General features: G+C 40.4%; 1 protein-coding gene across 1 annotated transcript in view; it reads left to right on the top strand.

The window, feature by feature from the left end:
• Positions 1-1,564: 1,564 nt before the first annotated feature.
• Positions 1,565-12,621, top strand: part of ELP3 (elongator acetyltransferase complex subunit 3) — a 100,888-nt gene continuing 89,831 nt past the window's right edge. The window contains exons 1-3 of the mRNA XM_008705101.2: positions 1,565-1,665; positions 4,767-4,866; positions 7,617-7,755. Of these exons, the coding sequence (XP_008703323.1) occupies positions 1,647-1,665; positions 4,767-4,866; positions 7,617-7,755 (258 nt within the window). The 5' untranslated portion in view covers positions 1,565-1,646. The remainder of the gene's footprint in view (positions 1,666-4,766; positions 4,867-7,616; positions 7,756-12,621) is intronic.

Genomic DNA, 12,621 nt, shown 5'->3' with positions numbered 1-12,621 from the left:
AATTCTCCAACAGCTCCCCATGTCATTTAGAGTAAAAGCCAAAGGCTTTACAATGGCCTACAAGATCTTATATAAACTGCTCTGTTCCCCACCCCACCCCATCACTTCTCTGATCTCTATTACACACCCCTCACTCAGTGTCCCATTGACACTGGCCTCCTTACTTTCCATGAACATACCAGGCATCCTCTCACCCCAGGACCTTTGCACTAACTGTTCCCTTTACCTAAAATACACTTCCCCCTGATATCTGCATATCAAATATTAGCTCAAATATCACATTCTCAATAAGTCCCACTCTCTCTTTAAAATTTACCACTGTACTATTCACCTCACTTGTTCTCTTTTGTGAGGCAAGAGAGTAATAAGGTGGACGATGGTGACTTCAGATAAGGAAGAGTGGGAAAAGAGCAGATCTGGAGTAAAAATAGAGTTCTGTTTTGGACATGTTGCTTGAGATGTCTGAATCTAGATACCCAGATCTAACCAGATGTCAAATGGGGAAGAAGTTGGGGCTGGACTATAAAAATGGGAGCAGATAGATGGTGTTTAAAGCTTTGGTACTCTGGAGATTACCTTGGGAGAGACGAGGCTGAGAAATGAACCCTGTGGTACACCAATATTTTGAAGTGAGGTAGAGGAGGAGTCCACCAAATAGATGAGAAAAAATAGAAGAAAAATGAAGAGCGTGGATGGTCCTATCATGAAAGACTTTCAAGGAAGATAACATGTCCATTGGTACCAGGATAACAATAAGGACAGACAAATACTACTGAATTTGGTCTGATGGGAAGTCACAAAACTTGACCAGAACGGTTTCAGTGTCATGGTGGGGTCAAAGACTTGGGGTTGCCTCAATTCTAGTGGGAAGAAAGGGGACTGGAAAAAGAACCAATTCCTGTCTTTATGTTAATGAGAGGAGCTCTAAATTTCTGGCCCATGAACAAAGATCATGGATGGCTTTCAGGAAAACGTTTTCCCAAGTCCTCCCTCCAAACTCTGCAAAACTTCGTGCATGTGCTAGTTTTTCTGGAGAGATTTCCACAGCTTCTACGATGTTTATTGATAATTTGTGCCACTCATCTGAGACCAAGGTGTTTAACTGGCGTCAAATCCTGCACCTCAGATTGTTACTTGATTCCTGCATGGTCTGTTCCAGGCTCTGATTTGGTTTCCAACACACTAGATGGCTCGTCCTCAGACTATCTCCCACTGGGGTGTTAGCCCAGCCTCCTTGGACTTAGCGCTCCCTGGACTCCTTACTTAGAGACCACCCATATCCACACTCTGATTTAGGCTTGCTGGCGTAGCCCCTATTCATAAGTATTGTCCGGTCGCTCTACCCTCCAGGTCGAGCTCCCTAACGCGTAAGCTGTCCTTTGCGTGCAGACAGTCCCATCTTACAGCCCTTAAACCCCAGGCAGAAACCATCTCGGCTGCACATTTGCCCCGCCTCCTGCAGCTTCGCTAGCCGCCGCTGGGGGGCGGGGCGGGCCTTTGCCCGCGCCGTCTTCTGGGAACAGCTTTACGATACGTTGACCGTCATTTTACGACAGGCTGGGGTTGCTTTGTGGCTGTCAACTTTCCCTAGGATCCGCGTTGGTAGTTACGTTGTGTGTGGTCGCAGATACTACCACCGCGGAGAAATGAAGCAGAAGCGGAAAGGTACGGAAACGTGGAAGAGGCGGAGGGGGCAAGCGGGGTGATAGGGAAGGGGCGAACACTTGAGCGGTCAGATGCTGAACGCAGTTTTTCCCGCGGGAATTCTCTGCCTGAGCCAGTCGCCCTGCCACCCTAGGGTCAGTCCATGTGTCGGCTCCGGCCCCTTGTCTTTCGTTTTACCTGTTGTGCTTTTTACCAGCCTACCTTTACCTTCTTCCTTTTTTGGCAGTGAGTTGGTGTCTTTTGCATAGATGGCAGGAAAAGCTTTATTCCAAAGTGTGCCCTCCAAGGAGTTAACGTGGTCGGTCGATTAAACGTGCTTTTGGGTCTCTTAATTTGCTAAAATTTGTTTTATGGTACATTTCACCTATTTCTTTAAATTTTTTAAAAAGATCTGGGTTAAAAAACAAACTCTTGAGTTCTTGGTTTTCTGTAGGACAGTTATGTAGTTATTTTCGTTTATACTACCTCGTGAATTAGCATGGAGCAATTCCATCTTTCGTTTTCAACAGGATGGAATCAAATTTTCAAGTATTTTCTCACAAGTGCTAGACTTATCTCTGTACTCTCATGTGAGCAGTCGGGCTAATCATGATTGATGGCTATGATAATAATAGCTACTGTTTATTGAGCCTTTGCTAATAATTTTGAAGTCGGTATCATTTCCACTGTGACGGAAAGTGGAATCTTTCCCGCGGGAGATTCAAGGAGTTAAGTAACTTTCCCAGCCCAAAATTATGGAACTGATGGTCAGGCTGTGTGCACCCAAAAAACCACAATTTTTTCTTTTAAATCTGTCTTTAATCACTATGCCTCTGGGCATCCACTACTATTTCCTGGAACAACAGCTCCAGATGTCCAGGTTACTTTCAGTTGTCTTGTGGAATCAAACTACATGCCCCCAGTTAGTCATCTTCTCCCTCTGCCTTGCTCTTCCTCAGACTGTCAGGCCAGACAGCTTCACAGTCTTCATTTCATCTATCGTTAAGCCCTGCCTAATTTATTACTAGTCATTTTGACCACCATCCTCCTAAGCCACCTTCATCAGTAACTAATATTTGAATAGTACATTGGCTTTCCTGTATGTTATTTCAATTAATTCTTACAACAGTCTTGTCAAATGTGTATGTTTTATCCCAATTTGGCAGGCAGGGAAATGGGAGTACAGAAGTCTTTGATCTTCCCATTATCACACAGCCAGTAGGGGTTAGGGATGGGAGCCTAATGTCCAAATTTTTACTTTAAATCTTGTGGGTTTTTTTTTTTTTTTACATTGTTGCCATTCAAAAGGCTTTTGTTTCGTATCAAATTATATGTATTCTTTTCACCTTCTGAATCATTTTTATATCATTTTCTTTATTTTATATACTTTTTTGAAAACATGACTTTCGTCTTACTCCCAAACTTGAGAATATATAATTCTACACTCCATTTAAATGCCTTTGCCTAGTAGTCAGTGTACCCTGTAATCTGTTTTTTTATCGAACCTTGTCAGAAAGCCTGTATTCTTGTTAGACAACACTCCTTCACACAAAGATAGGAAATTCCTGTACCTGACATTGTTCCTTCTGGATTGCCCTCTGTTTTGCTTGTCCATTCCTTTCCTTTCTTTAAAGACCCCTGTGCCATTTTCTCTATGAAGCCTTTTCTTACTAATTTGCTTCTCTAGTTGATTTTTTATATACTCAAGAGCTATACATGTAGCTTTCAAATCTTTTATCTATTTTTATCACCTGAATCCTCTTTTCCTCTCCAAATTATTACATAGAGCTTCAATATATTAAAGATGCAAAAGCCAAGCTGCTTTGGTTTAATTGGTTTAATGAACAAAGAGACCCTCCTTTTCCTTCCTTTCCTCCCTCTCCCTCTTCTTCCAGCACCACCACCAACCCTACCTCTGTTATGTGATCCTTGAAGTGCCTTTTTGGAACTCTGGAGTGCTGAATTACGTGGTTTCGAAAGCATTTAGCTTTCAGTTATAGATGGACTTCTTTTCTCTCAACATTGTATGTGTTAACTTTGCTTCATTAAGTTAGAGACAGCTTAGTATAGTGAAAAAAGTGTGGAAGTTGTGGCCAAAACACCTGGATTTAAGTCTTAACTATACCATTTACAATGGCATCTTAATTTTTAACATCTATAAAAGGGGCTGACAATATCAACCTTACAGTGTTGTGAGGTTTCAAATGAGATAAAGTAAATGAAGGGGCTCCATAACTGCCAGGGCTCTCTCATCTATACTTCTCTCTGATGACTCCATCGTCTCTGCACACTAGCTTTCTCTGCAGGCTGGAAGTATGCTTGGTAGCAGTTCCCAAGCTATAGTCTCACAGCTGTTATCACTGGCGGGAGACTGGCATTTTTTACCTTGAGGAAAGAGCTCAGATTGGTCTTACTTGGGTAGGTGCCCAACCTTGAACCAATCTACTATAATTGGGAGGGGGTCATTTAAGAACATGTCAGCTTCCACTTGTCATGTCAGCTTCAGTTGCCAGAAGCCCATGATAGTGGACAGACTATATCAGAGATGCATTAAGATCCCTAGGCAAATATAGAACCAGATTCCTTTGTATTACAAAGTAGTACTGCCTTGCTTTGTAATATTAATTCTGTTGATACCTGAATTTGAGTTTCAGCTTTACCCCTTGGTGGCATTTTTGTGGGACAAGCAAATATTCCTGTTCTATCTACTGCGTTCTGTTCTGAGAGTCAGATGAAATAATGCATCTAAATGTCGTTATAATTCTGGAGATAAAAGGAAGCTATTTTAACCACTTTGGCACTTTCTTGTGCAGTTAGGTTCTTTCTCCTCGTGTTTGTCTCTATTCTTTTCTGTATCTGTCATTCTTACAGTGTTTGTACTTCTAAAGTCACTTCTTTCCATATATAGGTGAAGCAGGTTTGTTTTAATTAAAGATACAAAAGTGATAAAAAAACTGTAAGCAGTGGAAGTTTGGTGTCTTATAAAGTTTGGTGTCTTATAAAGTTTGGTGTCTTGAGCTATTCATCTGGGATGATTGGAATAATTTTGGAAGAAAAAAATAAATACAAAAAACTTTACTGGATAATACGATTTTTTACATTGTTAATTATTATTTTTCCAGGAGATCTCAGCCCTGCCGAGCTGATGATGCTGACTATAGGAGATGTTATTAAACAACTGATTGAAGCCCATGAACAGGGGAAAGACATCGATCTGAATAAGTAAGTGGATTTATAAAAAAAGAAAGCAATCCTGTTCTTAGGTGGTAGGTCTTTTTACTGAAATTATCAAATACTACTTGTTTTCTGTCTCACATTTTATGTTTTAATTGAGAACTTAGCATTCTGCTCTGTCCTGTCACTCATTTATGGCAAAATTCTCTCATAGCCCAATAATACTAATAGCTTCCAATATTTATTGGGTGCTCACTATGTCCTAATCACTGTTAGTAGTGTGTTGTGTTAGTTCAGTTGGTCCTCTCAAAAACTGTGTTAGGTACTTACATCACCCTCATTTGACAGGTGGGTAATCTGAGACAGAGAAAGATTAAATAATTTGTCTAAGAGGAAAGAAATAGTAATTGGCAGAACTGGGATTTGGAATTAAATCGTCGGTTCTGTCCCAGAGCCCGTGTTGTCTTCTGTGCTACATCACTTCACATCCTGTCTCCAAAGAAGCAGTAGTTCTCTCAGGAAAACACTGCCTTTGGGATCCTTGATCTCATCCAACCCTTTCCTACTTTATAGCCTCTTTGACCTGTTCATCTGTTTCTTTTCAACAGTCACGTTCAGTTTTGACTTTGCTACATCCTCAGTTAAGAGTAGTCTTTCATCTCTGTGTCTTTTGTTTTCATTAGATGATCACTGTGTAGATCTGCTCTAATGAAAGGGTTTTCTCCCCATTCCTAAGTGGGTTGTCAGTGATCTAGTCACCACAGCATGGCCTTTTTAAGACTGTTTCCTATCGCTTGAGATACTGCAGTGTTTCATCACTTCCTTGGAATATTGTGCTTAATAAACTTTTGCTAAAGGAATAAATAAGTAACTATCCTTTCTTGACTGTGGAGTTATATTTTGGTGATTTTTCTACCCTGTCTTTAGAAGTTGCTTTTCTGTCATTGTTGGCTATACCTCTAATTATACAAGTGTTTTATTTCTAGTGAACATTTCTACTTCTTCTATATTTTTCTTGGTCTCTTTAATTTAGCACATCTAAAGTTTATGCTAGCATCTTCCTTAAAACCAGCCTGTATGCATATGTCCTCATTGCTTAATTGTGTTAATCTTCACCCAGGCTTGAAACTCTAGTGTCCTCTTCAGATTGTTTTTATTAGGTCAAATTAGTATTTAAATTTTGCCTACTTTCCCTTCGTTATGATTCTCACTTTCATTTCCACTTTTAACTCCCTATTCCATCCCTTTTTGAACTTAATTCTAGAGTACTGCAATAGCTTATGCTTTCTGTCTCTATCTCCTGCTGGGTTCATTGTTCCTTGTCTCCTCTTTTATCATGTCATTTCCCTGTACAGGAATTTTCACTATGTCCCCAATATTTATGAAATTAAATGCAAATTCCTCAGCCCGTTATGTAAGGCCTCTCAGTCTGGCTTCAATTTTCCCATCTTTTTAAACTTCTGTAGCTTTACATTGAAAGTCTCTTGCTTTCTATCAAGTCTACCCATATATCTTAAAATATGTGCATTCCTGTTTTTGTGTCTTCACATAAGCCAGCCTGTTTGCTCTCAGTGGCATCTCCATGTCTTCACTGCCTGTCTAAAGCTAACTCTTTTCTGGGCCTGTTTTCCATGACTGTCTCCCCAGCTCACATTGAGTTCCTCTCTTGAACTCTGGACACATTCATTATCATATGTGTGTTTCATCACATATATTTTTATCACTTACACATTAATTTTTGTGAATGCCTATCTGAAAATATGCAAACATGCAAACGTAGAGCGTGCAACAACTATGCCTTATACCTTCTGGTATACCAAGTACTTAGGTAGTCTCTTTACAAATCAGGTACTGAGTTAACTTATTTTGAAAATGATGCAAATACCTCACAATATTTTTAGATGGATTAAAATGAGAAATTAAGGTGACCGTTACGGTTTGCTAGCATGCAAGAAACGAGAAAGCAATAAAATTGTAGAGAAAAGCAAGAGATTTTTAGTTGGGCTGAAGGTTATTTTGAGGGATTAGGGCTAGAATTATTATCGGGAAGGGGTAAATGGTTCTTCCGAAGCACTGACCATATTCTGTTCCTCAGAGTGTAGTAAAAGAAGTGTTTGCTTCTTAAATGTTTACGTATGTTTATGTTTTATGTTCTGTTTTTTATGTATGTACTACGTTACATTAGAAAAAGTTTTAAAACACTTTTAAAAATATATACTTTTTTTACTGTTTGGTTCTTCACACCTTTCCTTTAAGTTGTTTTTTGTTCGTTGGTCTGGTCAAGACCATGGCTTACAACCAGGTATGATACCCCGTCTGCCACCCGCCCAGGAGACATTTCACAATGTCAGGAGACATTTTTAGTTGTTAACAATGGGAAGTGGGGTGCTAGTGGGTAGAAGCCGATGAATCTGATAAACATCCTATAGTGTAATAATAAACAGTCCCTTACACCAGAATTAATCCCAGATGCTGTAGTGTTGAGGTTGAGAAAAGGGTAGAACCCTGTGAAGCTAGAGCACTTTGTTGAATGAGACCTATGTTGTGTCACTCTCCTGGGAGCCTTCCCTGTAGTCATCTTGTTTTCTTTCTTGTACTCCAGGTTAAGAAGAAGTCATTGATATGTTTTCCTGATTTTCTTCTATTTTTCTGATACTCAGAAATGTTAAAGCCACTGTCGTCATTGGATGAAAGGATAGGGGAGTGACAGGAGTTGATGATGTTATTTATAGGTCATTCTTTTGGTAGTATGCCTTGAAATATTACGATCTTGATAATGCTAGATACTTTACTTCCAGGGTAAAAACCAGGACAGCTGCCAAATATGGCCTTTCAGCACAGCCCCGCCTGGTGGATATCATCGCTGCAGTCCCACCTCAGTATCGAAAGGTCTTAGTCCCCAAATTAAAGGCAAAACCCATCAGAACTGCCAGTGGGGTGAGTAATTTGATTCATGAAATGTTGATTGCATATCTATTCTGCCAGAAATCCTTGCCTCTATGTAACACCCAGGTAGCGAGGTGGAAAAGGGGGATTCAGTTTAATAAAATCCATATATTATGATATGTGCTGCAATAGAGACATGTGCAGAATGTTATGAGGTCATAGCGAGGAAAAACATTCAGTGTGCTTAAAGGAGTAGATGATGTTTTGATGTCCTTAAAGGTATAAATGGAGGCTTGGTGACTATCTCGATATGATAAAATATTGTCGGCCATTTTGAGCTCATGGCTTTTAATACAATTGATACTTATAAAAAGTACTTTTATTTTTAAAATATTTTGTTTGTTTGAGAGAGAGAGCACATGAGCAGCGGAAGGGGCTGAGGGAGAAGGAGAGAAACTCAGGCAGACTCTGCTGAGTGCAGAGCCCGATGCTAAACCCAATCTCACAATCATGACCTGAGCTGAAATCAAGAGTAGGACACTCAACTGACTGAGCCATCCCCGTACTTTTAAAAGGTAGTTAATGGTACAGAGTCATTCTGTATATGGTATTTGTGAAGCAACTGACATAATGGGAAGCACTATGGAAGTCCAGAGGACAAAGATGTCCCTGCAGTAAAAGAGACTAGGGAAAGCCTAAGAGAAAGCATGGCACTCACTTGACATAAATGGAGCCCGTATAAGCAGAGAAGAGTAATGGGAGCAAGGGCACAAGGAACTAAGGCACAGAGGTAGAGGTGTTATAAGAGGTATGATGTGTGCAGGGAACAGTGAGTGCCTCAGACTGACTGGAGTTGATAATTCATTTGAGAAAGCAGCAGGACATTAGGTTAAAGAGTTAGTTTGGGGTCCATCTTGTAAAAGATCTTAAATGTCCTGCAAAGAAGCTGGGTTATAGGAAACTGTTAAAAGATACTTGAGGAGAGTAATATGAACAAAAAAATTTTTCAGAAAATTAATTTGGATACAAGATGTAGAGTAGCTTGGAGCCAAAAAGACCAGTTAGGAGACTCTTGATTTGGTCTGGGTGTGAAATATGTTAAGAGCTGGAATTAAGGTAGGGGCTTTAGGATAAAAAGGATAAGTGTGAAAGATAGGATTTGGACCCTCTTAAAACATAATACCCAGAATTGAATTGTGTGTTTCTGATATGATCATAGAAATTCAATCTCTTATTTGGATGGGAGTATTATACTTGTGGTAATTACAGTTTTTGTTGACTTGTTTGGCCATATCTCCTGGATCATATTGCATTTGTGGCTAATTAAACCCTAAAACTTTAATACACAATGTATCAGCAATCCTGGTGTCTTCTCCCTTGTACTTGCAAGTGTTTTTGTTTTAATTATTTGTACCTAGTGTAAAGGGTTAAGAGAAATTAATACAGTTGAACAACATGGGTTTGAACTGCATGGGTCCACTTACAGGCAGATTTTTTCTGATAAGTACAGTATTATAGATGTATTTTCTTTATGATTGTCCTGATATTTCCTTTTTGTCTAGCTTACTTTATTGCAAGAATACAGTGTATAATACCTATAACATACAAAATGTGTATTAATTGATGGTTTCTGTTACCAGTAAAGCTTCTGATCAACAGTAGGCTATGAAAGTAATTAAGTTTCTGGGGATTCGAAAGTTATATGCAGATATTCAACTGAGTTGAGGGATTGTCACTCTTAACCCCTGCTTTGTTCAACTATAGTTTCAAACCCCTCACCTCCCATTTTTCCCCTCAGGGCAAGCACTTTTAACTCTTAGCTGATTTCTTGACATTTGTTTCCATATTCCCAAGTAACATGCTCTATAGATAAGTCTTGAATTTTTAGTTTTCAGCATTATGTATGAACTTGCCACTGTGGAAGACAAAGATTTATCAACCTTTCAACCTCACTAATAAGCCTGGCTTCCATGACACCATTCTCTCTCCTTCTCCTTCTACCTCTAGTTACTTCTTTTCTTTCTTTGAGGTCTCTTCTTGTTCTGCTTGCCTCTAAAAATTGATGTTTTCTGTGGTCCTGAGTCCACTGTTCTAAGTACCGTACGTGCCTTTGGTGATCTCATCCATTGACATTTCTAAGTATTCTTATATGCTGACTTCCAGCTCTGACCACTCCTCAAGTTTCAGGCTTTTGTCAGAGTGCCTGTTAAACATCTCTCCTTTGAGTGCCTATATGCCCTCAAGTGTAACATAACCAAAACTAACCTCAAACTTGCTCATTCATCTTTCTTCTCCATCCTAGTTCATGGTACCTCTAGCCACTCAGTTTCTAAAAGATGTGAAATGCATTGCCCATTCCTACCACCGTTGGTAGGAATATTTTGGCCTTCATTATTTCTTGTTTAGACTATTTCAGTCTAACTTTCAGTCTAACTTGTCTACTTTTTCTTACCAGTACCAGATCTGTCATTGACAATATCACCAGAGTGAACTATTAAAAATATCAGATATAGAGGAAGAGGTTGGAAGATGGCAGAGTAGGAGGACTCTAGGCTCACCTCATCCCACAAATACAACTAGATAACTATCAAATTATCCTAAATACCCCAGAAATTGACCTGAAGAATTGCAGAACAAACTACACAACTAAAGGTAGGTAGAGAAGAGGCTACATTGAAGAAGGTGGTAAGTGCAGAGAAGCGGTTTGGGAGAGAAAGAGATGATGGCCGCTGTGGTGGAGAGATAGCCACAGTTGCAGAGAAGGGTGAGAGACAGCCTAACACTGTCCCACCAGGGAACCCACAAGTAAAATGAATCCCCATAGCATTTGGCTTGGCAAGTGAGAGGGCTGAATTTGGGGAGTTCTTGCAACTAGTGGGGCTTAAAGACTAGAATTTTAAAGGTCATGGGGCTGGCTGGTATAGAGCCCAGAGGGCATTGCACTGGTCTTAGAAGTCAGGCAAACAACCCATGACATACAGTGTGGAAACAGTGATCTGAAGAGCACCTGGGGCACACAGTGCAGCGGTTATTTGCTCATCTCAGAGCACATCCCAGAGAAGCAGAGTTCGAGGAGAGACCCCTCCAGGAACAAGGAACTGACTAAGACCATTTCCCTCCCCCATCCCTCAGCATAAGCACAGGGCCACCTCTGGGAATCAGTGCAGCGCCCACACTCACTACGTAATTTGCTTATACCAAGCTCCACTTCCCTTTAGTCCTGTGGAACTGCCCTTCCCAGTCACACTTGCCTCAGTCCCAACTTGGCCAGTCCCCTCCCCCAAAAGACGGGCCCAAATTCCTGCTTACACTGTGTCTCCTGACTCAGGAGTTTTGTGGAGCCCCTGTTCAGACAGCTGTGGTAATAGGTCTCATTCACAAGCAGACCAGAACACACCTATTTAAAATGCACTACGTTCAGGTCAGGGGCCAAGCACCGCTCACAACAGGCAAAGATAGCCTCTGAAAATGACTGGCCTGAAGGATAGAACAGCCAGGATAAAACAACACAGCACATGCAGCACACATTGGTGACAGTCCCAGAAGCACCAGGCCCTGGGACATAACACAGCAGGGCAGTATAGGACTTCTTCATCAGGCCATTATCCTCAAGAACAGGAGATTTAGCTGACTTTCCTAACATACAGAAACAGGCACAGAGACTTAGACAAAAAGAAAAGAAAGAAAGAAGATAAGGCCATGGCCAGATATCTAAGCAAAGTAGATATAAGTAACATGCCTGATGGGGTACTTAAAGCAAGGATATTCACAGGACTTGAGAAAAGAGTAGAAGACGTGAGCAAGGTACTTAACACAGAGATAAGGAATAACATAGCAGAGATAAAGGGCTCAATAAATGAAATGAGAAACACTTGATGGACTGAATAGCAGGATGGAAGAAGCAGGAGTGAATTAATGACCTACAAGACAAAGTAATGGAAAAAAGCTGAACAAAAGACAGAAAAAAGAATTATGCAAAATTAGAATAGATTTCGGGAACTCAGTGACTCCATCAAATGTAATAACATTCGTATTATAGGTATCCCAGAAGCGGAAGAGAGATTAAAGGGGGCAGAGATTTTATTTGAGGAAATAATAGCTGAAAACTTACCTAATTTGGGGAAGGAAACAGATATCCACATCCAGGAGGCACAGTGAATGCCCAGTAAAAGCAACAAAAGCAGATCTACACCAAGACATAATGTAATTAACATGGCAAAAGGATTGATTTTAAAAAAATACATCCTAAAAGCAGCAGGAGAAGACAGTTACATAAGGGAAAACCCCCATAAGGCTATCAGCAGATTTTTCAGCAGAAACTTTGCAAGTCAGAAGAGAGTGGCATGATATATTCAAAGTGCTGAATGGCTGGGGTGCCTGGGTGGCTCAGTCATTAAGCGTCTGCCTTCGGCTAAGGGCGTGATCCCGGTGTTCTGGGATCGAGCCCCACATCAGGCTCCTCCACTGGGAGCCTGCTTCTCCCCCTCCCACCCCCCCCGCTTGTGTTCCCTCTCTCGCTGGCTGTCTCTCTCTCTCTGTCAAATAAATAAACAAAATCTTTATAAACAAAAAAGTGCTGAATGGGAAAAATCTTCAGTCAAGAATTCTCTATCCAGCAAGGCTATCATTCAGAATAGAAGGGGAGATAAAGAGTTTCCCAAACAAAAACTAAGGAGTTCATGACCACTAAAACCAGCCCCACGAAAAATATTAAAGAGGACTCTTGGAGTGGAAAGGAAGACCAAAAGTGACAGTATGAAGGTAGGAAACAGAAAAGCAGTAAAAATGAATATTTATGTAAAAAAGCAGTTACAGAACTCACAGAATAAAAGGATATAAAATATAACACAATATACCTAAAACATGGGGAGGAGAGGAGTAAAGAATAGGTTCAAACTTAAACAACCATCAACTTAA

This window comes from Ursus maritimus, unplaced genomic scaffold (genome assembly GCF_017311325.1).
Source record: "Ursus maritimus isolate PB19 unplaced genomic scaffold, ASM1731132v1 scaffold_11, whole genome shotgun sequence".
NCBI lineage: Eukaryota > Metazoa > Chordata > Mammalia > Carnivora > Ursidae > Ursus > Ursus maritimus.
The sequence above is the reverse complement of the archived record's forward strand: the minus strand, read 5'-3'. Positions and strand labels throughout refer to the sequence as shown.